Here is a 27325-nt window from a genome sequence, read left to right as displayed (position 1 = left end):
TGCGCACAGCAATGTCCCACAAACAGTCATGGATTGAAAATGACCAATTTATTATTGTTTTTGGTTTTGGAGGGATTATTATTAGGCTCTGTATGGAGTAAGGAAACTTGCCCAAGGTTTCGCCCTCTGCCTGGAATTGAACTCAGGTCTCTCACTTGCAAAGCGAGTGCTCTAACCACTGAGCTACAGGACTCCACGAGAGATGATGGGAAGCCAGTGGAGTCGGGCAAGGATAGGGGTGATAGGTTCACGGAGCCTGGTGCGTGAGAGGACATGGGCTGCAGAGTTCTGGATGATGTGCAGCCTATGCAGGGTGGAGTTGGGGAGGTCAACAAGCAATGAGTTTGCATAACCAAGCTTCGATGTAATGAAAGCATGTATGAGGGTTTCGGCAGCCTGCGGAGTGAGACAGTGTCGGAACCGGGCGATGTTGCGGAGGTGAGGGAAGGCAGAGCGAGTCATGGCACGGATGTGGGGTAGAAAGGATAGCTGAGGGTCAAACAAAACACTCAGGTTTCAGACTGGCTTAGCAAGGTGGAGTGTGCAACCATGGATGGTGATGCTGTCAGTGCCTGAGGTGAGAAGGCACTGACGGGAGCTAATCAGGAGAGCCTTGATCTGGTTGACGTTCAACTGAAGAAAGTTAGCTCTCATCCAGGACTTGATGTCTGACAGACATTCTGTCAGGACAGCAGTGGTCCTGAAGTCAAGGGTGAAGGCAGAGAGGTACAGTTGGGCGTCATCCGCACACATGTGGAAGTTGACCCCATGTCTGCAGATGATATCGCCAAGAGGGAGCACATAGATATTGAAGAGGAGGGTACCAAGGACAGAGCCCCGAGGAAAGCCGCACGAAACCATGCGAGGGCTAGAGGAGAAACCGTTTGTGGAGATGAAGTGGAGGCTGTGTGAGAGGTACGATCTGAACCAGTCAAGGACAGAGCCATGAAGGTTGAGGTGAGAGGAGAGGCGGTGGATGAGGATAGAGTGGTCGACTGTGTTGAAGGCAGCAGAGAGGTCAAGGAGGACGAGGAGGCAGAGCGAGCCGTGGTTGCAGATGGACACAATGTCATTTGTCACTTTGACCAGGGCTGTTTCTATGCTGTGAGCGGCACGGAAACCCGATTGGAGGAGTTTGTGAAGGGAGTGGCGGGATAGGAAGGAGTGAAGCTGGGAAGCAACAACTTGTTCCAGGATCTTGGAGAGGAACGGGAGGTTGGAGAAGGGGCAGTAGTTTGAGAGTTGAGATGGGTCCTGGGAGGGTTTTTTAAGGATAGGAGTGATGACAGCCATTTTTGATGGGGTGGAAACAGTACCAGAGGACAGGGAGAGGTTTATGATGTCTGTGAGTAGAGGGATAAGAAGGTGGAGCTGGGAGGTAAGGAGAGGGGTAGGGATTGGGTCGAGGGAGCAGGTGGTCGGTTTCATGCAGGTAAAATGGTGGTGAGAGAGGGGTGGGAGACAGGTTTGCAGGTGTGGAGGGAGGCATGGGTAGGGACCTGGGTGGGAGGAAGAGATGGGGAGGGTGTAGCATACGGAATGACAGAGGCAGCTGAGCAGATCCCCTCGACTTTGGATTCGAAGAAGTCCAGCATCGCCTTGCAGTTGGCATTTGAGGTGAGGATAGGTGAGGCGTGAGAGAGTTGGCTGGAGGAGCCAGTTGGTGATGGAGAAGAGGAGCCTGGGATTGTCCTTGGCCTCCAAGATTGTCTTGGGAGTAGAACAATTTAGCAGCGTTGAGGGCGGAGTGGTGGGATTTGATAAGGTCCAGCCAGATCTGCCGATGGACCGTTAAGTTTGATTTAAGCCAGGTGCGTCCAGCGGTACACACCTGTGCTTTAAGGTGGCTAGTCTACCATGGTAACTTACGTGAGAAGGAGACAATTCGTGAAGAGAGGGGAAAAANTGGAATCGAGAATGGAGGACAGGGAACTGTGGAGAAGAGTGACCGAGGAAGATAGGTCATTGAGGGAGGAGGCCCAGAGGGGAAGGAGTTCAGATGACTCCAAGGCAGCCGAGAGGGAGGGGAGGGAGATTTTATTCCAGAGGCGGTAGGAGATCAAGGTGGGTTGGGTGGCAGTGGGGAGACGGATTGAGGAGTTAAAGGAGATGAAGTGATGGTCTGAGATCACTTTGTTGATGATGGTGAGGTCCGAGACGGTGAGGCCCCAAGTGATCACCAGGTCGAGGGTGACCCCCAACGTAGTTTGCGGAGTGGATGTGTAGGGAGAGATTGAGGAGGAGATAAGGGAGAAGTCGGCAGGGGCAGGAGGGGGTGAAGTGAAGGTTGAAGTCACCTAGGATGAGGAGGCGTTCAGAGCAGAGGGAGAGGGAAGATAGGAGGGTGGAGATGTCGGGGATGAAAGTAAGAAGGGCTTGAGGGGGCAATTTTGAGGGAAACGTTGGAGGGGTTGTAAAGGACAAGGTGCTCAAAGGAAGGGAAGGTTCCAGAGTAAGGGGATAGGCCGAGCGGGGACATGGAGATGAGAGCCACACCGCCATCTTGGCAGTTAGGTCGATGGGTATGATGTAAGGTGTAGCCAGGTGGTGTGGCCTTCGTCAGGAGTAAGATGTCACCGGGAGTGAGCCAGCTTTCAGTGAAGGCGAGGATGTCAATGTTTTCGTCGACGATGTGGTCTTGGATGGTCAGTATTTTGTTGGAGAGGGAGCGGACATTTTGTAGGCCAATGCAGAGAGGACAGTTGGTGGCGGAATGTGGGGAGCAAGGGTGGTGAGAGGGAGGACTGACAGGGAGGGTGCGGATGTGAATGAGGGTGAAGAAGTTGGCCCCCGTGGTCAGGGATCGATGGGCCTTGTGGCAAGAATGGGGCATAGGGCAGTCAGAGTGGCTGCTGTTGGACAGCCAGTGGCGTTTGCCACGGTGGGCCCGACGGAGTATTTGCAGACTGGAGCAGCGGGAGGCTGTGCGACGGTCGAGCAGAAATAGGATTCGGGGAGGGCGGTGGGAGAAGTGTACCGAGCAGGAGTAATGGAGGGTGGAGAACAGGGATGGGAGCATTATGGGGAAGCAGCTTGGGTGGTGGCAGCCAAAATGTGCACTCCGAGATAAGAGCAAACGGTGGGGGTGGGGAGGGGGGTCAGCGAGGTATGGTTAACCTGCTGGCGTGGATCATCACGGGGAGAGGGGACAAGGTTATAGTCTCAATGAGTCCAGGCTGAGAGATTCAAAGGTGGCGGGCAGATGTAACATCACGCGGCAGCTGGTCTTTGGGTGGATGTTGACCAGGAGAATCAGCGATAGCCGCTCAGGGAATTCCACGTTGGCTCCATGCAGCTCGGGTAGCTGGGCCTCGGACACCATGTTCGATCTGGACACCGTTCGGCGTATCTGACTCTACGCTTGTGCTGGCCTCGAGCCCCGTTCAAGCCTCACTTGCACGTAAGCCAGGGGCTGCTCTGGGCGTCAAGTTGAGATCTCGCTCGGGCGTCAGTTCAGGCCTCGCTCCAGGCATCGGTTTAGGCCTTGGTAACAGGGTCTGGACACGAGCGAGGCTGAGTGGGGCTCGAGGCCAGACCTTGAAGTCCGATGCCCCAAATGGCGCCCAGATCCAACATGGGGACCGAGGCTCACCTACCTAAGCCGCGTGGAGCCAAGGTGTGATTTGCTGCTTCGGCCATCACTGACTCTCCTGGTCAACATCCACCCAGAGACCGGCTGCCGCGTGACGTCAAATCCGCCCGCCACAAAACTGAACTACTACCATCCAAATGATAATTGTAATGCCATTCATTTGTCTGCCAAAGCTCCTGGTACAACACACTCAGGGCTAGCAAGGAAGCTATTATCTCCTCCACTGCTGAAAGCTCTTGTATTATTAGTGGCTCTCCATCACCACCTTTCATTGGCTCTCGTTGTACCAGTTCTTTCTCTGATAGGAAACCATGTACAGCTATTTATTTCTGTTATTGCTAAGGACACATACAACATGTGGGACTATTTAAAACGGATGCCCTAACCAACACCAGGTTATTTCTTTTACCTTCACCTTAGCCTTCAACTCCTTGTATACATGCCATCTGCATCCTTAACCATGTGAGTTTGGAGCCGCTGACAAAATTTCACCCATGGCATCACGTCCATCCTTCTGACTGTCCCTCCTTTGTCTGCCCCAGGAAAGGTTGTCAATGGCTCCAAAAAAAAAATCTTTAGCCACACGTTCAGGCAATTATCACCTCACTGTACTTGGTGATCCTGGGACAGAACATTTTTCCCCAAATGTCTTCTAATTGATCCAGTTTTCAGATTTTAACCCACCAGAAACTAACACTTCAATAACACAATTTCCATACATTAACATTTCCCATAAAAACAAAATTCTGGGCCCACTGTCCAGACCCTGTTACTCTCACATCATATGGCTAACAGCATTTCAAGATCAGTGTGTCTGCTTCGTAGAAAACATTTCAAAACTTGCAGCAAAACAAGAGAAAAAACAAAAAAAATAATTTATTTTGCCATGGCCTTGCCAAAGAAGTCCTGGGGACATGGTTTCGGAAGCAGTGTGATATGCACTCACAAGAGTATAAATATGGTGAATAGGAATACACTTGGCTCGCTCTGACACAGACCAATGTTCTTGGGGGAACTTTGAGCAAAATGTGTTTTTAATGTTAATAATAATAAATAATCCTTGCATTTGATATAGCGGTTTTCACATCTTCTAGACGTCTCAAAGCGCTTCACAGAATATACTGTAAAGTGAATGTATATTTGTGTGCAAAACGCAGAGCCATTTTCACACAGCAGTGTCCCACAAACATTTGTAGATTGAGGTGACCAATTTATTATTGGGTTTCTTTCTTGAGGGATTATTATCAGTCGTGTGGGGTAAGGAAATTTGACCCAGGTTTCGACCTGCCGGGAATCGAACCCAGGTTTCTCGCTGTTATTCAAGGGATGCTCACACGACCTTCGTAACATTAAGAAACAAATATCTGATTTTGGCAATATAAAATCAGCATTGATCCTTCACCTCCATGCAGTTTCTTAGACTTCATTCAGATTGTGAACCCCTTGAGCTACAGAGACAGAGACAATGTTGCGTGTTACATATTGCCACTCTCAGCTCCTTGTCTGCATGTTGGGTGTGGAGAGGACAGGCTTCCTTCCTGCACACAAAATTCTTCGGACAATTATGTGAATGCGCACGCAAGCATCTGTGCAATGATAATATTCATTGTTTTTCTCCATAAAGGCCACAACTATATTCACAGGTATTTTGCTTTGACATCTGCTCAATTGGCTTGTAAACTATTTTAATAATAATTGTTGCATTTGATGTCCTTGGATTAGAAGCATTAAATACATATAATTACATATACATCACAGACACACAGACTTTTCAGCGCAGAAGGAGACAATTCAACCCATTGTGTCATTTTGTCCAATATGTGGGCTGTGTGCTGTCATTGGCTGCTGTGATTTTGTTTGTCCTACCGACTTTGGATCGCTCACAAATGGGTATTTAGGAATGTAATTTGACTAGCATTCCTTCAAATATTTTGACCGACCAGCTTTGTTCCAATTTTAACAGAAAAAAAGGTAGTCTTTCTACTTGGCATCCTGAGCCTGGAATACAGTGAGAACCCATTAAATTGCCAGAAACAAAATGAATCATTGTTTCCCAGCAAAGCCACATTATTCAATCATTTCTTGCAAGCTTGACCTAAGCAGAATAGGCTGGTTACACTTTAGATTTATTTAAAAACAGCAGCAAGCCATACCAACAGTAGTTGCCTAACGCACGAATATCTCCATGTACAGTTGGGGCAGACTTCTAGCCTATCTAAGAAAAAAATAGTTCATCATTGAATTTGTGGAAATTAGAAGGACTGGAAATAAAAAAATGAGGGAGGGGGGTTATTTGTAGTTCATGTCACACAATAGATTAATAATAATCCTTATATTCAGTACAGCGCCTTATTCGTTGGGTGGATGTCCCAAAGTGCTTCACAGGATATACTGTAAAGTACGGTGACAGTGTTTTGTAGGGGAATGCGACAGCCAATTTGCTTGTGAAAATGTCCTACAAAACAGCAATTAAGTGAATTCCCAGTTTATTTGGGAGATTGTTGGCCAGGACACCACAAGAAACTCCCTTCTCTTATTATGATGATCTTCAAGATACAGAGGAACTAATTTAATCACTTTCTTTCTGAAAATGAACAATCTATGCAGTGCAATGTGTTAGAATGTATATTCTTTCTGGTGGGACACATCAGGATCTGGACTGAATTCGAACAGACTACAACTATTGAAGGAGCTACCTCTAAAGACAAATTATTCACTGTAGCACCAGATATGGCTAAGACTACCTTACATCCATCTTATCAGTATCAGCATCCACTCCATCCAAATGTTTAATATGCTATTTTTAGACTTTTAAATACAGTATTACAATCACACCCATCAGCAGCACGACTTACGCATACTCTAAGGAATGGTAGGATGAGAAATTATGTTGGAATTCACCATGTGGCAGGCTCCTAACCTGGGCTGAGTTACTACAGGCCTACAAAAAATACACTATACTTTATAACATATCCTGTGAATTGCTTTGAGACGTCCTCCTGATGTGAATGGCACTATATTAAATGCAAGGATGATAAATGCTTCCCTAGAACTTGGGAGGGAAGGAAGGGGAGGAAGCGGGAATACCAAGACGCCTCAGTCGTCTCTCAAATTCTTCACAGTTTGAGATCCGGAGCAGCAAAAGCAGATACAGTTTACTTTCAATCTTCAAACGTATCACTGAATTCAGAAATTGTTTCTTCCAAAATAAAATAACATAAGATGCTGTGAGACTCAATGCACACCTTCCACCAGCTAAAGATGAGGAATGTAACTTTATAAAAACCTAATATTCTCCCCACCCACCAAAAAACTATACACCAGCCTTTTTAAATATATCAATATTGTGAACGCATCTCCAGAAGCAGATCCAAAAATGTGCTGTATCGAGGTGAAAAGGAATACTAATAGAGGGTTTTATTCTGTTCAGACTGGTGTTTGAAACACGTGGAAAGCCATCAACATACCTAGGAGTCTCCAAACCAAACAGCTGAGAATTCAACATATGGATGGTCTCTGTTTATCTGTTGTGGGGGCTGCACATTCTCTTCTCCCCAATGGACTTACCCTGTTTGCCTAATTCCGGAAAGTTTCAGATACTGATTGCTCAGAGCCAAAGCTTGGGAACCTCAGATTGTGCACTGGAGTAATGCTGGAGTTTAATGAGCTAAAACTTCACATATCACCAAAGCAAATACTGACAAGCTTCCTGCAGCTTGTCCATCCTACCAGGCTGAGTTTAATAATGGCATGAATAATTACTAAACTGTGCCAAATAAAGCTTTAAAGAACGCAGAGCAGCGCCTAGAGGCATTGTGATACGCCTACACTGAGTAACATTTAGCCTATTGTTCAGTAGCATGTCTACATTTCTTGTAATATAACAGTAAGTTTTCCCAGTGTCCTGGCCAACACTCCCCCAATAAAATTCGTTATTCATGGCTGTTTGTGGGACATTATTATACATAAATTGGCTGCCATGTTCGTCCACAAAATATACACGCACTACACAGTATATATATCCTGTGAAGCGCTTTGAGATGTCCACCCGACATGAAATGTGGTACTTCCAGTAACTTGAAATCCTGTATTAAATACACTGACCCAAACCATAAGTCGCTTTCATTAGGGTGAGAAATAAAAGTTGTTACCATCATTTCTATAATATAACAAGAGGGAGTTGCTCTCAATTAAATAGTGCTTATTTATCTAATTTCTGACTAATTAATTTCAGAAGGAACTCACCTCAAACAAAGACAATAATTCTGCATATTTGTGCTTCAGAATCATGTCTAGTTATTTTACATAGGATAGACACCCAATGCCTGTCAAACCAGTTCACACACCCCTCCTCTGCTTGCCCACTTTGCTCAGTCGGCTTTAGGCCTTCTGCATGTCTCTCGTGCCCTCCACCCCACTATTGGTAGCAGTGCTTTCAGCTACTGTCATTTAATGTGGTTTACTATATGTTGACTACGCTAGTCAAAGATGGTTCACCCAGTATATAATAATATTTTACTGCACTAAAGTGACATCAGTGTCCGAAACTCTGGGACTCGCTGTCTCAATCCCTCCATCTTGCCCCCTGAATGCCCATCTTCAGATTGCATCTGAAGACCTCCTCTTTGATCATGCCTATGGTCACCTCCCCTCTCTCTGTAGCTCAATGTCAAGCCCCACTATTGTTAAGTGCTGCGAGGCACTACCCCTGTGTGAAGCGCACTATATCAATGCAAGTTGTTCTTATGAATTTACTCTGAAAAATAACTATTTGAACCTCTGGGAGAGAAAGTCCAGAAATGAAATGTTTAAAGAGTAAAATTAATTTTAGTTATTTTTGAGCACTGGTTCAGCAGATAGCATTCACTGCCAATAGCAAACATCCAGCAAGTGGGAAGCATTGCAACAAACCTCAGCTTGGCATGCAGGCACCCTCCTACTAGGTAGTTAGGGAGTTTAACAAGCCCACACCAATATAGCAACACAAGGGGAGGAGTTTCCAAGCTTCCACACAGATTTATCGATGGAACCTGGAAACCTGGCATTATTACACAAAGCTTGTATGGGATGTACTGCAGATCTCCGGTAGGGTGTCCTGCAATACCACACTTTTCTGACCCATGTCAATTGGTGGTCAAAGAGTAAACTTTATAAAGCTTTACAGACAGTGGCATGTGGCCATTACAGATTCCTTAAATAGGTACATGACAGATACTCCCGACCACATGGCACAACTTGCATTTGATACAGAGCCTTCAAGTCAGGAGAATGCCTCAAAGAGCTTCACAGGCTATACTAAGAAGTTTAGTAACTGTATGTTTTATAAGCAAACACCAAAGATGACACTCCAGTGCAATGCTAGTGGTGTGTTGCATTGTCAGAGGTGCCTTCGTTTGGATGAGACATTAAACCAAGATCCCATCTGCTTGTTTAGGTGGATGTTAAAGATTCTATGGCACTATTTGAAAAGAGAAGGGAGTTTCTCCCAGTGTCTAGGCCAACAATTCCCCAAATAAAATTGGTCATTCACTCCATGGCTGTTTTTGGGACATTGCTGTGCCTCCGCTATTTATGAAGCGCTTTGAGAGTGTCAACGACGTTAGAAAGCACTATAGCAAATGCAAGGATTATTATTATTACTTCTTTTTGATTCAGAATAATGTGTGGTTCTGAGACCAAAATATTTTGCGACTTGGTATTTCTTTTATATAATCCAAGTGCTTCCAAGTGCCGTGAGTATCTTTAAGGGTTTCACTAAACTGGACTGATGATCTGTGTTGTAGATACTTAAATAATTTGACTGACATCTTAAACTTCAGTTAGATTTGCTAGGGAGTTGTAAAGTTCTTTTCCAAGCTGGTGTCACTTTAGTGCAGTAAAACATAATTAAATACTGGGTGAACCTTTGACCAGCGTAGACAACATATATTAAACTACATTAAATGAGATGAACAGATTTAATAATTTTTTTATACGTGGTAGATTTGGGTTCATCGATTTAAGGGATATGCCTGCTGGAAAATACAATTGTTTGAATGACAGCCAACAAGTACTCACAGATGATTAACATCCCTTTCCTCTGCCTCAATCGCAACTTCACAAGAGCCAGTGACTCTGCCAGCATCCATATCAATAATAATATTGATAATAAGCTTTGTAATCGATATAGTGCCTTTTCTGTTGGGAGGATGTTTCAAAGCACACAGGATATATTTGAATCTGTAGGTGAACTAGACAGCCAATTCACACACAGCAATATCCCATGAAGTGAATGGCCAACTGTATTGTTGTTACGAGACTGGGAGAAACTCCTTTCTGATTTCAAATACACTAAAACTCACATAAATTGTACCAGTCAGACCATTGATATGCAGCAATTAATATGACTTATGAGCAGTCCGAGTTGCAGGCAAACTATATAAATAATATTAACTCCAATTTAATCACTAATCACCACTGGGCACGTGTAATTCAAAGCAGCCAGTAAGCGCACATGCGGTCAAGACTACATTTCCCACGTTTGAACTTGTCTTGATTCATTGTCGCATGCGCCCTTAACTGCCATGCATTGGAATCACATTGAATCGTGGGAATTGTTCTTCTGTGCATGGGTTGACAGATCAGAACTACATTTCCTGTGATGCAATGTAAACGGCTGGTAAGTGCGCATGCATCAACGGGTCAATAGGTCATTTCCTACAATTCAATGCAAATGATGAGCGCAGGAGTAACTGAGGTTAAAGGTACAGAGTTACGAGTTGGGAGATGATAAATACGAGTAGTGCAAAGAAATCTAAGTGGTTTTCACAGGAAACTGAATGGGAGTCGGTTGAATGCACGATTTAGGCCACTGTACGATTTATAAAGATAAGACTTACGCGAGCTTTACTGTAGTGCCATGAGATCTTTAACATCTACTTGAACTGGCAGACACAACCTCGGTTTAACATCAGATCCAAAGGATCGGATCTAAGTCACCCCCAACAATCAGCTTCCCAGCACTGTATGGAGTGTCAGTTTAGTCTGTGAGTTCAGAGTTCCAATATGGGGATTGAACCCACAACCTTCTGACTCTGACCCGAGAACGCTACTGACTGAGCCAGACTAGTATCAGGCTGATCCTTGTGGCCTCTCGGATAACTTAGTAACAAATTGTGGGTGGCTTCCATCTGCTGATCCACGTGCACCAGTCTACCAGCAAGGGGCTTGATACATGCTCTAAATATGTTTAAAGAGAGACGACACACGCCTCTGTTTACATAGCAGTAATTAGGAACCTAGCTGTTAGTCAATTGGCGGATTGTTTCTCCAGGGATAATAATCAGAGCACGGCGGGGGGGGGGGGGGGGGGAGTGGTGATCGTAGGCACGGTCGAAAAGGAAGATCTTCAGGCGCGACCTGAAAATGGGGAAGTGGCAAGGTGGAGAGATAGAGATAGTGGTTCAGAGTTCTGGGACGTAGTGGCTGAAAGCGCAGCTGTCAATGGTGGCACAGAGGGCACAAGGGACATGCAGAAAGCAGGAGCCAGTCAAGGTGAGGCTGTGGGTTGTGGGGTAACCAGGTTGGAGAGGTAGGGAGGTGCCGGGGCATTAAGGGATTTGAACTGTGGCTATCACATTTTGCCCACAATATATAGTCAATTCACTTTACCGTATATATTGTGAAGCACTCTGAGATGTCTCGAAGCCATGATAAGGTGTTATATCAAATGCAAGGATTATTATTATATTACATAGACAGGAGATTTTAATCACATCAGTTTGGGCTAGATTCAAACCAAAGTCCTAGAGCAGTCTGCTAAACCTACTGTGCACCAAAGTTCCAAAATGCCTTTTTATTTATTACTACCATTTGTTGTGTTCTGAGCAGAGCTAACGTCTTTAAAATACCTGTCCAATAGAAAAGACTGGTCAAAAGATTAGCTCCTTCAGGCAAAAATTCAAATTGTCAAATCTTAACAAATTATTATTTTTCTTGATTGCACCAAAGTGTTGTATAGCCAGAGAGTAGTTTTTATATATACTAGAAGCAAGAGTTTACAAGGTTAACAGATTTTAGTTTACAAGCAGGCATTCTGTTACACAGATATGAGGTATATACTAGGGCAATACACTGTTATTAGATAGCAGCCATCTTATTTAATCAATAATAATAAGAAGAATCCTTGCATTTGATACATAGCCTTATCACGTCATCAAGACATCTCAAAGCTCATCATGAATCTGAGGAAAAATATCTGCAAGCAGCATAATGAAAATAGAAAACAGCACAATACTGTTGTCCATTGGGCAACCATATTGAAAAATGAAAGCAAAGGGCAGCTCTTTGCAAAACATGTTGGAAGAGGAGAGAAAATGATCATCACAATGTTAAATGCAGATGTAGTAAAATAGAATATTAATTTGTTCAACAATATATGGTTCACATAGAATTAGAGGACCAGATTGGCTAAGTTATCCCCATTGATGAAATAACCTGTCATCACTCACTGTCAAAGCTTAAACATGATCAATGGCCACTTGGTACGGAGGTGAACTTGGTGCCTGTGGAACTGTATGCCAGTAGAAGAAAAAGAGGAATCAAACACCTTCAAGCAAGGAGTGAGTGAGAGAATCAGTAACAAAATACATACAAACAAATACATGCAAGCAATGTAAATAGCCGGCAACTGACAAGAGAGTAAAAAAAATGGCCAGGCCAGTTCGCAACCCGTTGAAAGATTCTGTGACTCAATTTTGGGTCCCAATTCATGAGTTGAGAAACCCTGTTACAGGGCACTACTGATGACCGCCTAGCCTGCTTGGTTCATTGGCAGGACTTGGAAGGGCAGACTGGTAATTGGGGTTAGGGGTTCTTCCCACTCAGCTCCTGTTAACTCTGCAAACTAAATCCCTAACACAGTGGTGGCCAACCTGTGGCACACGAGGCTTGTCAAGAAGTGGCTCGCTGAAATTTCACACCAGTGCAGACAACTCCATTCCAAATCAATGCTTGTTCCCAGTAGCTACCGAGTGGTGAAGCCTATGACACAGCCATAAATGAAGAAATATTCAATCAACAAAATTTATTTTATTGGCCATCCAACAAGGTTTGCCACCACTGCTCTAACAGATATGGTGTTTCAGTGGGACAATCATTAAATCATAGAATCCTTCAGCACAGAAGGAGGCCATTCGGCCGACTCTTTGAAAGAGCTATCTAATTAGTCCCACTCCCCTGCTCTTTCCCCACAGCCTTGCAAATGTTTTCTTTTCAAGTGTATATCAAATTCCTTTTTAAAAATTATTGAATCTGCTTCCACCACCCTTTCAGGCAGTCCATTCCATATCGGAACAACTTGCTGTGTAAAACAATTCTCCTCATCTCCTTTGTTTTTTTTTCAATTAATTTAAATCTGTGTCCTCTGGTTGCAGACTCACCTGTCAGAGGAAGCAGTTTCTCCTTATTTACTCTATCAAAAACTATCATAATTTTGAACACCTCTATTAAATCTCCCCTCAATCTTCTCTGCTGTAAGGAAAACAATCCCAGCTTCTCTACATAACTGAAGTCCCTGGTATCATTCTTGGAAATTTCCTTTGCAGCCTCTCCAAGGCTTTGACATCCTTCCAAAAGTTTGGTGATCAGAATTGGACACAATATTTCAACTGACGCCTAACCAATGATTTATAAGGTTTAGCAGAACTTCCTTGATTTTGTACTCTATGCCTCTATTTATAAAGCCGAGAATACCTTTCCTGCCACCTTCAAAGATCTGTGTATGTGAACCCACCAGATCTCTCTGCTCCTGAATCCCCTTCAAAACTGTACCATTTAATGTATATTGCCTTGCCTCATTCTTCCTCCCAAAATCCATCACCTTACACTTCTTTGCAGTAACTTCATCTGCCATGTGTCTGCCCATTTTACCAGTCTGTCTATGTCCTCCTGCAGTCTGCTACCATCCTCCTCACTGTTTACTATGTTTCCAAGTTTTGTGTCAGCTGCATACTTTAAAATTGTGTTCCCTATACCCAAGTCCAGGTCATTAATATATAGCAAGAAGAGGAGTGGTCCTAATACTGACCCTTGGGGACACCACTGTATGCTTCACTCCAGTCTGAAAAACAACCGTTCGCCACTACTCTCTGCTTTCTGTTTCCCAGCAAATTTCTTATCAACACTGCCCCTGTCCCTTTAATCCAGCGAACAACTGGAAAGCTTGCAGTTGCTCTCAATGACAAGCTCTGCGTCTTTAGCTTGTTGATCTCCAACAGTACCCCAAGCCTTAGCTCTTGCCAATTTATGCCTAATACTCTCCGTAATTAGGTAAGCAGAGTACATCCCTCCAGAGAAAGAGTTCCAGACATGGGAATTTCCGCATGTAGGTAAGCATGCATTGAAGTCTTAGTGTGGTCTGGATACACTTAAGCATGGTGATGGATTTCCAAATCTGTCAGACATTCAGCTGATAAAAATTTAATAGAAAATATTTCACTTTCCAGAGAAGATAAATTCTTAATAAAAGTTGAGTTTTTATTTCAGTTTTGGGTCTCCTTAGCTGATGTCATCCGTACGCTTCATTAGCAACTAGCTCTATAGGAAATTTTGTTAGTCAGCATCCTTTTCCATTCTGTGCGATTTCTGGGAACGATCAGTGTTGGCCGAGTACCACTGTGTATTCAAATGGTACTCGGGTTTCCCTGCGCAGGCACCTCCTAATCTCCCAAGCCGCCTGATATTCTATAGAACTGGGTTGCTGACAGATCCAGTACTACAGTACGTCAGATGAATGGCCCTCTGCCAAATATGAAGACCTCAAGTGGCCAGTCTCCAGGAGGGAAGGAAATAAACTAAAACTTACAATCTCTCTCTCACTAAGTAAATCTTTTTTAACCTTACTTATCTGGTGAAGTCTTTTCTATTGAATGTATTTTCCTTGCTTTTAAAATACTGCATGTTATTATTACTAAGGAATATTAATTGAGGCAAGTAGAAATGCAGTATGACATTAGCTGCTGTTATAATCAAGCTGTGGAAGCCTGGCGATCCTCATGGCTTCACTGGAGAATTGGGGAGTTGTATGAGTGGATTAGCAATTGGACAACTCTGTGTTGATTTATTTTTCTTGCACTGTTGCTACTAGGAGATTCATATTGGAGCAAAACACACCGCTCATAGAATATTTATTTCATTTGATTTCCCTTGCAGGTTGTCTGTCTCTTTGCTGCTCTGCTGATCCCTGCACAGAGCACTTGAATGTATATACGTACATTCACTGAATGCATGCACTCATGTAAAGCTAACATGACTATATGTACAGAAATTAAATACTGGAAATATTCTAACAAGGAAACTAATTGTTAAAGCTGATCTGCAAAAAAATAAAAACTGACAAATATCCATGTGCTAGGTATTTTGTTTTAATAATTACAATGACTTGAGTTACATTTATATAGCGCCTTCCCAATGTGAAAGGAGCATATCAATGTAATTTGTTGTTGACATCTAAGCTACAAAAATGGGTTTATGTTTTAGTCTTACTGATAGCTGAAGTCTCCTTAGTTTCCTTTGTGTGACTGTGTCATAATCTGACAATTCGACAGTGTTCCTGACATCCAGGCACTTCCTTGCACTTTCTGCTGTTTCCACCTTTGCCAAAGCACTATGTAGCACAAAGGCAATCATGCTTTCTTACATATAGTAAAAGGTTGCTCCCATTGGCAATGTGACTCGATGCAATCTTGGTTGAGGCCAAGACTCTGAACTCTTCATAAAAATCAACTTGATGCTGTGATGGGAGAACGGTAGAATGAGTCACATTCTGCAAGGATGAGATCAGATGGGCCAAAGGGCCTTCTTCATATGAACTTGTGTTCATATTGCAACAATGACCAATGCTGGTTTGGCAACTTCACGGTTTTATAACAGTAATGCTTAACTGCATGAAAACATCCCCTGCTCCACAACAGCTCAATAGAGACCCATGAAGAAATCAAAATCATCATCTACTTCAAACCTAGACATCTAAAGAACAGAGTTCAGAATGTAGGTGCTCATTCTCACTCACAAAGTCATGATTCAACAGTCAAACAGTAATTAGGTCACAGTGAAATGTTTAATTAAAAAGCTCATTTGAACAATGTACCTCAACAACCTCAACAATGGATGAATACTCTGCTTCAATTTGCCTCTATGTTAATTGATTTTGCAGAACAATAATAGTAAATAATAAAATGATAAGCATATATTTCCAAGTGTTCTCAGAGGCACCCAATTCCTATAATCAAGGGAAGTAAGACTAGTTGAATTAAGGTGTAACTTACTGTGAGTGATGCAGCTTTAAATACTACTGCATTGAGATTTGTGGCACATGTGGCACAGAGGTCAGATTCCCTAGGCATCATCCACAGCAAACTTTGAATCAAGACTTAGTGTAGCATATACAAAATAAATTTTCCACTAATTTTTACCACACTTACACAAATAATCCTTCTATCAAGAATTAATGCTGTGTTTTATGTGGGGACAAAATGATGGAACCATGAAGGATAATGATTCAATCTGTCATCAGCCTGGCTCAGCTGATAGCACTCTGAGGAGGAAGCTTGTGGGTTCAACCCTAATGTCAGGACTTTGAACTCTTAGACTGATACTTCAATCCAGTGCTGAGAGTACTCTGCATACAACAACTTGCATTATATAGCGCCCTTCACACAGGATAGCGTTCTGCATGTAGTGACAAATGCTGCTGTGATGTTTTCATGCAGCAAATTCCTCAGCAATTCATGTTTACATCTTTTGTAGTTTTCCATAGGGGCCACATTCAGTCACCATCACAAGAAAATGTTATCTGCTTTCTAAAGTGCAATCTGCTTAGTTGATATTTTTCAGAAAATGCATGATTTCCAACTGGATTTTTTAATTAAGGAAAAATGTAAGAAATGTTCTGCCTACCCACAAGATCTTCGCTCCAAAAGTATGACATATATCCAGTTACTAAGAGTCCCTATTTACACTACTTGTAAACCTTCAGAACATCCAGAACTCTGCAGCTTGTGGTCTTTCCCACAACAGGCTCTGTGACCCCATCAAACCCACCCTCGCTCAGCTCTAATGGCTCCCCATTCCTCGGAGGATCGGTTCAAAATCCTCGTCCTCACCTCCATGACCTTGCCCCCTCCTAATTCTCAAACCTGCTAACCCCTCATCAACCTGCCTGCTCCCTCTGCTCTGCAGGCTCCCACCTGCTCCATGTTTCCGCCCAGCCTGCCCCACCATCGGCGGTTGGGACTTCAGCCTCTCTGCTCCAATCCTCTGGAACTCAATCCTACATTGCCTTTGTTCCCTCCCTTGCCTCCTTCAAGGCACGCCTTAACACCCTCCTCTTCGACCGTGCCTTTGGCCACCTTCCTACACTCTCTGCCCTCCATCCTCCCTGATCCCACGCCCCCTCCTGCTTGGGTCCTAAACCGTAATCCATGACCATTCAGCTACTTGGGACGTCCTCCTGACCTGAAAGGCGCTTTACAAATGTAATTTTATATTGTATTGGGCTGTTTCCACTTGTTGGTGAGTTTATTATTAATAATAATGAAGATAGTATTGCATTTGCAATTAAGCTATGAGCACTTTTTAAATGGGAAAACATCTTTAAGTATGTTATAAAGCTCCAGGTGAGGGGAATAGGAGGTGGCGGCTATTGTGGAACATAATCACTAGCACAGACTAATTGGGCCAAGTGGCCTGTTGGTATGCCTTATCGCTCTTTGCAAATCTATTTAACTTATTAAGAAATCCCAATAAGATACACTGCCTCTTCAATCATTCGTTATGTCACTTTTGAAAGGCCTTCCGTGTAGGTTTTAATACCTGAGAAGAAAACAGTTTATGAATTTCTTCATGCATATTTTTTTAAATTCTTAGTAGTCTGATGAAGTAGACCATGGTTTAAAAAAACAATGCTGTCTCATATTGTGCCCTGTTATTACACTACATTATTTCTCCAATCAATCATGCAGAATAGGATTCAGGATAGTATGCTTTTGTGACTTAAAATAAAGCTCCTGAACTGGTTAGTTTCAGTTCAGTGCTGCTCTTTATACATGCGTGGAAAAAGTAATTCTATCACGGCCTGGAGACAACAGAAAACGTCTGGGGCAGTGTTATTACTGCTTTATAACTGTTCTCAGTCCAGAAAACTCAGAACTGACCTTACGAACATCCCCAATGACGTGCCTTTTCGGCTATGGAATTTTGGATGAGTTCCTCCTTAATGATCTTTAGCAAGGCCGGAGCAAGGTAAATTGATGCAATTTGGAATGTTGCCGTTATTGTGATCTAATGCTTTTACGGTGGTTGTTGCACGGTTAAGATCAGGATGGAGGAAGGGCAGGAGATTTGTCACTGCTGTGATCCCTTAAGTTCCACTCTGGCTTACGTTCATTACTAATTGGGATCAGAAGAAGCTTTCATCTTATTTTAAAATGCAATGGCTTTCAGTTTAATAAACACAGATCAAACAAGACAGTAGAACAAGAGGACACAGGTTTAGAGTTGTAAAAGACAATTTTACGACAGATACAAGGATGTTTTTTCTTTACTCAGAAGGTAATCAATAACTGGAACAGGTTCCCAGCTAGGTGATTGAGGCCAGAATAACTGGACTTATTTAAAAAACAGCTTGATGCTGTGATGAGGGCATGGACGGTAGGCTGGAAGGATGAGATTCAATGACCTGAAGGGCCTTCTTCATGCAAATCAGTTTTGTGATCTTGTGAGTTCTTAAAACACTGTGCTTTATGTAATGCATCCATGTGTTTATTGGTTCTGCATCTTTGTTTTATGGTTAGTTTGGTGAACCAGCTATATTCCCGTTCAGTTCAGTGAATTTTAAACTGGATCCACATATTAACTATAGGAGCAAGGCATAGTTTGTTTTAAAAAATATTCAGAAATTCCAGATGTGGGAGCACTGTTTCTCCCATTGCATTTCTCTGATCATTTGAGATATTCTTACAATAATCCTGGCCAAGTGGAAAAAGCTTCACCATTCCCAAGGGTTCAAAATTGTGCTCAGCATTTTTTAACTCCAGTTATGTAAACCATAGCTGTCTTTGTAATGAAAGTCACTTTTACCACAGACATTCATTATATAAACGTGTGTGCGATATTGTGGAAATCATACCATGTATTTGTGCTTCATGCACATTCTCATGTGGTGATGTCTTTCTGCTTCTTGACGGGTGTTGGGATAAAAGTGACTGTGGACTGTTTGAATGTCTTAAAAAGTTGAAACCCAACTCTTGTCTGTCAAAATGTGTCCTGCTGTGAACTTTGCAGTCAAGGAGAACTTTATATTTTCAGTGGATAAAGAAAACAAGAAGTTACAAAGCTGCCAATACAGTGCGGACACAAGATGGTCTGTAAAACTTAGCAATATTTTGTCCACATAGATTTCTCAACCTTCAGCATTCATACGGTTATTAAATTAAGAACTAACTTGTAATCTTTTTGTCACTTCCACAAATCCATTATTTGAAATGGTACATGGCTTAAAGAAGAATTCATGCCAATTATCTTTGGAAAGGGCTTTTGTGATATCAGATGTGATGTCAGTCATTTGTTAGTAAAGTTATTAGCAATGTTAGCAAATTTATTACAAATTTGTTTTTACTTTGCTGCCTGCACCTTTGGAGGTTGTGATTTTGCAGGAGCTTCAGGCTGTAGAGTCCCACATAATCTACAGTTGAGAATGGAAATCAGGCAAATCCTAGCAAACCCGCTGCACAACCCACCCTCTACGAGTCCTGTTGTAAGAGTTAATAGGATCCAGAAGCACTTTGGCTGTAAAATTAAAAAAAAAATTCTGTCCTGATCTGACTCAACATGCAAATTTCATGATTGTTTTCCTAAAGCTAATTCTGAGCTTGGCAACAACAACAAATTGCATTTATATAGTGCCCTTCACATGGGACATCGTCTCGGAGCTTAATGGTTCGCCCATAAGATATACAGTCAATTTACTTTACAGTATATTCTGTGAAGCGCTTTGAGACTCTCAAAGACATGATTAAAGCGCAATATGAAATACAGGGATTATTAATATTAACAGTGACAGAGCCTGACGCCGAGCCTGGTGGAGGGAGGAGATGAAGAGGAAGGTCTTCAGTTGTGATCTAAAAGAAAGGAAGCATGGGGCAAGGCCGAGGGATTAAGAGAGAGAGTTTATAGATACCACATTGGCACATAGACATCAACTTCTGCACAAGCAACAGTTTGTGCCCTTTTCAAATTTACCTACAAAATTTCACATTAACCAGCATAACAGACAACAGAATCTCCAAATTAGATTAACTTCCAGGTAAATAAACAATAATTTATTAACAAAATCCCAAGTAATCTACCTCCCCCCACAACCCACCCCTCCACTACACACACACTTGCACATATCTAGAAAGTGGCAGATCCCCACAGAAATATCTTCACATTCTGCATCAGGTCCATCTCTATTTAAAGACAACACAGAAAACTCAAAGAGGACCTGAAAACAAGAAAGAGATCATCAGATAATGGAGGAGGAATGGCAAGAGATATGGAGACAGACCTTCATCCTCAGACCTGCCAAGAACTTCAACTGGTGGCGCAAGCTCAATGGACTAAATGGTCTCCTCCTGTTCCTGTTTTTCTATGGTTCCTATCACCATAAGGTGCAATAAAATGCACAAGCAACAATTTAAAATCCAGTGTCAAATATAATAATGCACTCCAAATAAGCTTCAACCTTATGAATGGCTGATTGACTACAGGTAGAAGAGCTCTCTCCTATAACTACAGAAGTCATGCCACCAACCATTTTCAACTAAGAAGTTACAAAGATTAGGAGTCACAAGATCGGTTTGTACGAAGAAGGCTTTTTGGCCCAGCTGATTTCATGTCTCTAGAATACCTACCCCAAGCTATTTTTTAAATGAATCCAGGCTCCTGGCCTAAACCATTCTTCCTGGCAAAATGACTGCAATCTTTGCACATCCAGCCATATGTCTGATGAGTGTATTTGATAAAGTGCAAGAGACTCCCACTGCACACAAACTACAAGAACTCAATTGCAGTACATTTCTCTCTCCCCAGGATATACACTGTCATGTCTAATATACCGTACACTCTCTCCTGCAAGCACCATGCAATCAAAATGTACAATGTCTGGACAATATATATCCTATTGAAACAGCAAGAAAAAATATGTAACCTTTGTTCCAAAGCTGAACAACATCCAGGTTCTTTGCCATTCACATAAATGCAACGGAGTCTGTTTGTTTAAATTGACCACAATCATACCATGAGGGACCTTGTCTGGCTGTTCTTCAGATGGATGTTAAAGATCCCATGACACTAATTGAAAACAAAAAGGAGCTTCTCCCACTGTCCTGGCCAACGGATTAATCGACCTTTCACTTCAGGACTGTTTGCGAGACACTGCTATTCACCAATGGTTACACAAATGGTTATGAGAATGTAGAATACTTTACCACAAATGGCTATTGAAGCTGAGTTCATAATAGCATTTAAAAGGGAATTAGATACCTATTTGAAGAAATATAATATTAAAGGGCATGGGGAAAGAGTGAGGAAATGGGATGAGAATAGATAACTCCAGTGGGAGAACTAGAACTAGCACAGGCACGATGAGCCAAATTACCCCCTTCTGTGCTGTAAACTTTTTATGATTCTTTATGAATAAATGTAGCTGTGATTTAAAAATATACTGGAACTGATGGCATCAGTGCAAAAAAAAAGTTTAATTTGCTTTTGTGCCTATAACTTATGCATTGGTTTAAAAACTGTGGTTCTTACAATACATATGCTGCAATGAAAAAACATACTTTAATATGCTCATTTTGGTTAATTTAAGGCTAATTCACTATTGCTCTTTCTGCACTGGTGAAAACACAGGTCAGCAGTATCGCAGAAATGCTTAGATGGCATCAAAATGATCTTGGACCTTGTTGGGCCATACATCAAGAGGATGGATACTCTGGTCACAACAGCAACAACTTGCATCTATATTGCACCCTTCACGCAGGATAGTCTCGGAGCGTCTCAGTCCTCTTAGCTATGTAAAGCACTTTGAGACATCCTGATGTGAAAGACGCTATATAATTGTAAATTGATCTATATTGTCTCTGCTATTGTAATATTGAATCGATCACAATGAGAGTCATGAGAGTACTCATCTTCAGATCTTCTTTATCTACCTGGCCTCCAACTGAATAGGGACTTCATTGGTGTGTCTCATATATCACCACTCCTCAGCAGGTCCATGTTCCAAAGCAATACACTACTGGAGAGCCTTCTCGTTACAATTGTTTAATGTCTGATCACCTTTTCCATCATTGCTGTATTACAATATGCCTTTTGTTTTGCATCTGAGTGCATTAGGGTTGACAATCCCCTAGCCACACATCACAAAGCTTTGGCATACAACAATACCATGGCGGTGAGATCTTCCAATCGCAAGACTTTGCCAGCTTTAGCCTGAATCGCCTGGAGCAGACAATGAAGTAACAATTACAGCACTTTAGTTATACCAGAAAAGTATAAACTAGACGTTACTCATGCACAGCCAGCAGGGTTTAACTTGCGAGTTCTGTAAACTATGTGACCACAAAGAAAAATCAATTCTCTAAATTCTTTTCTTTGATTGTGAATTAAAGATGTTTGTTTAATTGGAGTGACTGTTTTTGTAAACAACCATTTGCACAAGTAAATATGCCCAATTAATGTGGGATTTTGTTAACCAGAACACCGAGAGAAACTCGTTCACTTGAATAGGCTATAGGTTACCAAACTGGCCATTCCGAAACCTCACAGATGCTCACAGAGACCAGAATCTTGAGGAGCTGCCCTTCACCAAGGATATCATGGAGAAAACCACTTTTCCTAACAAGGGGCCCCTGGTGATAACACTTTTTACATTTCTCTATTCCGAATAACAATCGTACATTCCCACCTGCTGGTTCCAATTCTTGAAACAACTTTCAAGAGTTGCAGATTTCCATAAATACCGTACAACTAAAGTGTTTTCACAAGCCTCTTATGCAGCACTTCATCATGTACCTTTTATCTATTCACTTGGTTATGTCATCAAAAAACTCTACTAGATTTGCCAAGCATTTAACAAATCCATGCTGACCACCTTTAATCAACTCATGCCTTTCAAGTGATTGTTAATAATGTCCTGTACTATGCCCTCTAAATGTTTGCTCACTATGGATGTTATTAATAAACCTATAATAATAATAATCCTTGCATTTCATATAGCACTTTTTTACATCATCAAGACATCTCAAAGCACTTCATAGGATATACATTAAAGTGCTTACACATGCATCAGAAGGCAGTATGAAATAGGTAAAAATAGTGGACTAGGGTGAATTAGGATGAATGGCTGACGTGTAACACTCTCCTCAAGTGGTTCTTTGAAACATCCAGGAACACAACAATTATGTGCAATTGATATCAATAGTGGAAGCAAAGCTGGGACCACAACTAGAATTTTTAAGTATCCAAAAAGAATAGGTTTGTTGGACCTAACGATATTTTGATTTCTTAAAAATTCTTACGTTTGCTCTGATGCATGTGGTGGCTTCTGGGTGCACTTTAGAATAAGATACCTCTTTCCTGCCATGAAAGGGAGAGCATTCTTTTTTTTACAGCAGTTTGTCTTGTAAAACTGGCCCATCTCCTCCCAGGTTAACAAAGGGGTACTTTAGCAGCTTTGTTGAGGATCTGAAACTAAACCTGTTCAGGAAGGAAAATATTTCTGGCCACAGGCCAAACACTTAGCCCATAGAAATTAACTGTAAATTGTTACTGCAGAAGGCTGTCTATCACTTTGAGTGTAAGTTCAATCATCAATGAGTAACCGTCTACAGACTGGGTCTATGAAACCTGCCGGTGTACAATACTGGACTGGTGCATATGATATGTAGCAATCTGCATCTGGAAAGTAACCTGGGAGTATCCTTTTCTTCCCATGCATCCAAACATATGGATTCCTACTTGGGGGAGCAGGGTTCTATCCCCAGAGTGGTGACTTTGTCTGCATTTGGAAAACTACTGAGGATTCTGTTACAGAGTAGTAATGAGTACTTCCTGAGGGGTCTGGAACAATCACTGAGACCATGGTCTGTTTATCTTCCCCCACACCACTTGTGATGGGCCACAACAGAAATGGCAAGACCAAGAACCCAATAAGGCAGCTGTTGTATTTTATATGAAATAGAATTGTAAAAATCCTTACTTTTGATATAATGCCTTTCATGTTGGGAGAACCACTCAAAGTTCTTCACAGGATACACTTTAAAGTGCAGTGCCCTGTGTATTTAGTTTCACCCACAAAATACCCAGTCAATCCACTTTACAGTATATCCTGTGAAGCGCTTTGAGATATCTCGATGACCTGATAAGGCACTATGTCAAATGCAAGTATTATTATTATTTCGTAGCCGAATGCAACAGCAAATTTGCGCACATATCCCCACAAGCAGCCATGAAGTGAACAACCAATGTTATTTGGGGAAATATTGTTTTTTGATTAGTGCCATGAGATATGTAACGTTCACCTGAACAGGCATTTCCGACCTTGTTTTAACGTTTCATTCAAAGGATGGAACCTCCAGCAATCAGCATAACCCCAGCACTCTAGTGGAGTGTCATTACAGACTGAGTTCAAAATCTCAATCTTCTGCCTCAGAGACGAAAGTGCTACCAACTGAACTAAACTAACACATGAAGACTGATTTGAAGCCTGAATAAGATTCTCAAGAAAGTAAAAATTTGAGATAGGATGCAACTTGAGCATTAGTCAACTTATAATTCTTGTTCACCAACTTCAATAATCCTGCCACCCCACTCCTCACTCATGCAATTTACCAAAACATTTGAGGGGAGTCAATAAAAGCAATAGCTCAGAAGGTCAATGTTAATTAGTCCAACCTTTAAAACTTCTGTAAGAATATTAAGTGTCAGTAATAATGCATGCTAAAATTGAGTACCTGTGGTTTCTGAAATTTAAATATAAACACTAGCTAACTGTCATTTAATAGCTGTAAAGTAATGAAGAGAATGCTTACTTGTCTACCAAACTGCCTGAGCATCAGTCAGTCAAAGGATTTTGAGACAATGTAAACAATCATTAAGCACCATTCATAAAAGAGTGATGCAACAACCATACGCACACCAATAAGGGATGCCTGATATTCATATTAACCTTTCAATTGATAAATCTTACCAGTGTGGTATTTTGCTTTTATCTGAGGAGTTTCAGCTAAATACAGCTAACACAGATGTAAAAATAAGAAAATGAAGAGTAGCCCAGAGGCAAGGTTTACACATTTTGTGGGTAAAAGTGGGTGAAAGAGGGGGAAGAATGATTGGAAGTTTTAAACTTTGTAAGCCTGTCACCAAGCCTTCCTCCATTATATGTGGTAGATGGAAGATAGCAAATGCTTAAAAATGACTTTCGTCATACTGGTGCCTTGTTTTTTCTGAAAATTCAACAACTTGCACTTCTATAGTGTCCTCCACGCAGGGTAGCGTTTCAGAGCGCTTAACAGTGATGGAGCCTGACTCCAAGCCAGCGGGAGGGAGAAGTGGCCGTAAGCACGGTCGAGAGGAAGATTTTCAGGTAGGACTTGAAAAAGGGGAAAGTGGGGGCAAGGCGGAGGGACTGAGGGAGAGTGTTCCAGAGTTTCGGGGCATAGTAGCTGAAAGCATGAGCTCAAATGGTGAAGCAAACGGTGCCAGGGACAAGCAGGAGGCCGGTGCCAGTCGAGCGGAGGCGCCGGGTGGTGAATTGGGAAGTGAGGAGGTCGTAGAGGTAGGGAGGTGCCAGAGAGTGAAGGGATTTGAACACGAGAATGAGGATCTTGGAAGTCACTCAGTTCAGTGATGGGGAGCCAGTGGAGTCTGGCCATAACTGGTGAGATGTGGGTACGGAGTTTGCTCTGGGTCAGTATGTGGGCAGCAGAGTTCTGAATGAACTGGATTTTTTGAATAGTGGAGCTGTCGAGTGCACTTGAGTAATCCAAGCAGGAGGTGACAAACAAACAGATTCCTGCCTCCCTTAAAAGAGACAAATTACACTTTAATTCAATTGCCTCAAAGATTGTGTAATTTTAAAGTCACGACAGTAGTCATACTACTGTCACCACATAGTGTGGTGCACGTTTCTAAGGTTGATGCAGAGAATGTTTAACATTATTGAACAGGAGTTAACCAATAAAGTCTGACTGACTGGATTGATGGATTGCATGGCAGAGTCATCGTTTCAAAATTATTTTACACAAAAGTTATTGACTGCATATATGATTATCTCTATTAAATGTAAATATAATACTGTAATTTTTTGCATTTCATGTAACAACTATAAGATCTCAAAGTGCTTCACAAACTTTTGAAAAGTGTATTCAACAACAACAAATGCCACTTCTTTAGCACCTTTCACGTCAGAAAGACATCAGGGCACTGGTATTCATAAGCAAACGAGACATTCAATTTGCACACAGCAAGCCACAAAGTGAATGGCAGTCATATTAGCAATTATAGTCAAATGAGCTCAGTCTGGCACTTTAGTGCAGTGTTGGGGAGCGTTGTATTATCAGAGGTTCTATCCTTTTGGGTGAGGCGTTAAACCAAGGTTCCATCTGTCTGTTTAGGAGGACATTATATATCACTCCACAATATTTATTAATGTTGATATGAATTGTATTTATTCACAGCGAAGAAAGTACACATTGTTATAACAGAATACATTGTTATATCCACCAGCACTAAGTATATTTGATGGCTACTTCAATACCTTAAGGTGCGTAAATCCCACAATTTGATGCCATCTGTGACAGCAGTCGTCAGGAAGAGATTATAGGCTTCTGAAGGCTGAGTACTAAATGCTGAGCCCTAAAGCAAAGAGAAATTAACACAGATTATCATATTAAAGTTAAAAGACAGTATCCAAATAGTACAGCGTGAAGAAGCCAAGTTCAATTGAATAACATATAATTTCCTTGGCTAAAAGTAATTTCAATAATATTAGAAAAAAGTAGACCATTTTGTTAAACTATGATAAGACTAAGACAATGCTTCCTGTAAAAAAAAGTTTGTGTTGAAATAATACTCCTTTTATACTACTGGAAACAATCCAATTTGTTTCTGGCAATAAAACAATTCAGAGCAGACAACAAGATTTCTATTTCCTTCTAAGATTTGTTCTCAGCTAGGGCAAAGGAGAACTCTGCATGCAACAACAATAATAATTTATATTTATGAAGCATCTTTTATGTCAGGAGGGTATTTTAAAGTGCTCCACACAATTGACTGGGGGCCTGAGCTTAGGGAGTTGGTGGAGGGGGAGAGGGGTGGTCAAAACTGCTGTCAAAAAGATAAGATCTTAAGCAGGGTTTTCATGGCAGAGATGGAGGGACAATGTGGATCAAGTTCCAGAAAGCAGGGGGCAGAATAGCTGAAACATTACCCATTGATGGTGAGGTGGATCAGGAAGTAGGATGGTTAAACTGCATAGCAAACTGTATATGCACAGAATTATGCTACTTAAAGAGATAATCATGTAACCAGCTGTTAATAAACATTCTAAAAGGTACATTTAGGTTTGTTACATTTAACTTTTGGGGGGATTAGCCGCGGTATAAACTGTATATAACTGAAACCATTTTCCCAGATGGGATTCAGGAGCAG

The 27325-nt window shown here is 41.9% G+C and overlaps 1 protein-coding gene across 1 annotated transcript in view; it reads right to left on the bottom strand.

Annotated features, from left to right (window-relative positions):
* wdr27 (WD repeat domain 27) overlaps positions 1 to 27325 on the bottom strand; it is a 215713-nt gene that overhangs the window by 121469 nt on the left and 66919 nt on the right. Inside the window, exon 21 of the mRNA XM_042333122.1 lies at positions 26433 to 26530. Within this exon, the coding sequence (XP_042189056.1) occupies positions 26433 to 26530 (98 nt within the window). The remainder of the gene's footprint in view (positions 1 to 26432; positions 26531 to 27325) is intronic.

Source organism: Callorhinchus milii, unplaced genomic scaffold (genome assembly GCF_018977255.1).
Source record: "Callorhinchus milii isolate IMCB2004 unplaced genomic scaffold, IMCB_Cmil_1.0 Scaffold3, whole genome shotgun sequence".
In the NCBI taxonomy this organism is placed as follows: domain Eukaryota; kingdom Metazoa; phylum Chordata; class Chondrichthyes; order Chimaeriformes; family Callorhinchidae; genus Callorhinchus; species Callorhinchus milii.
Note: the sequence above shows the minus strand (reverse complement) of the source record. Positions and strands in the feature narration are given on the sequence as shown.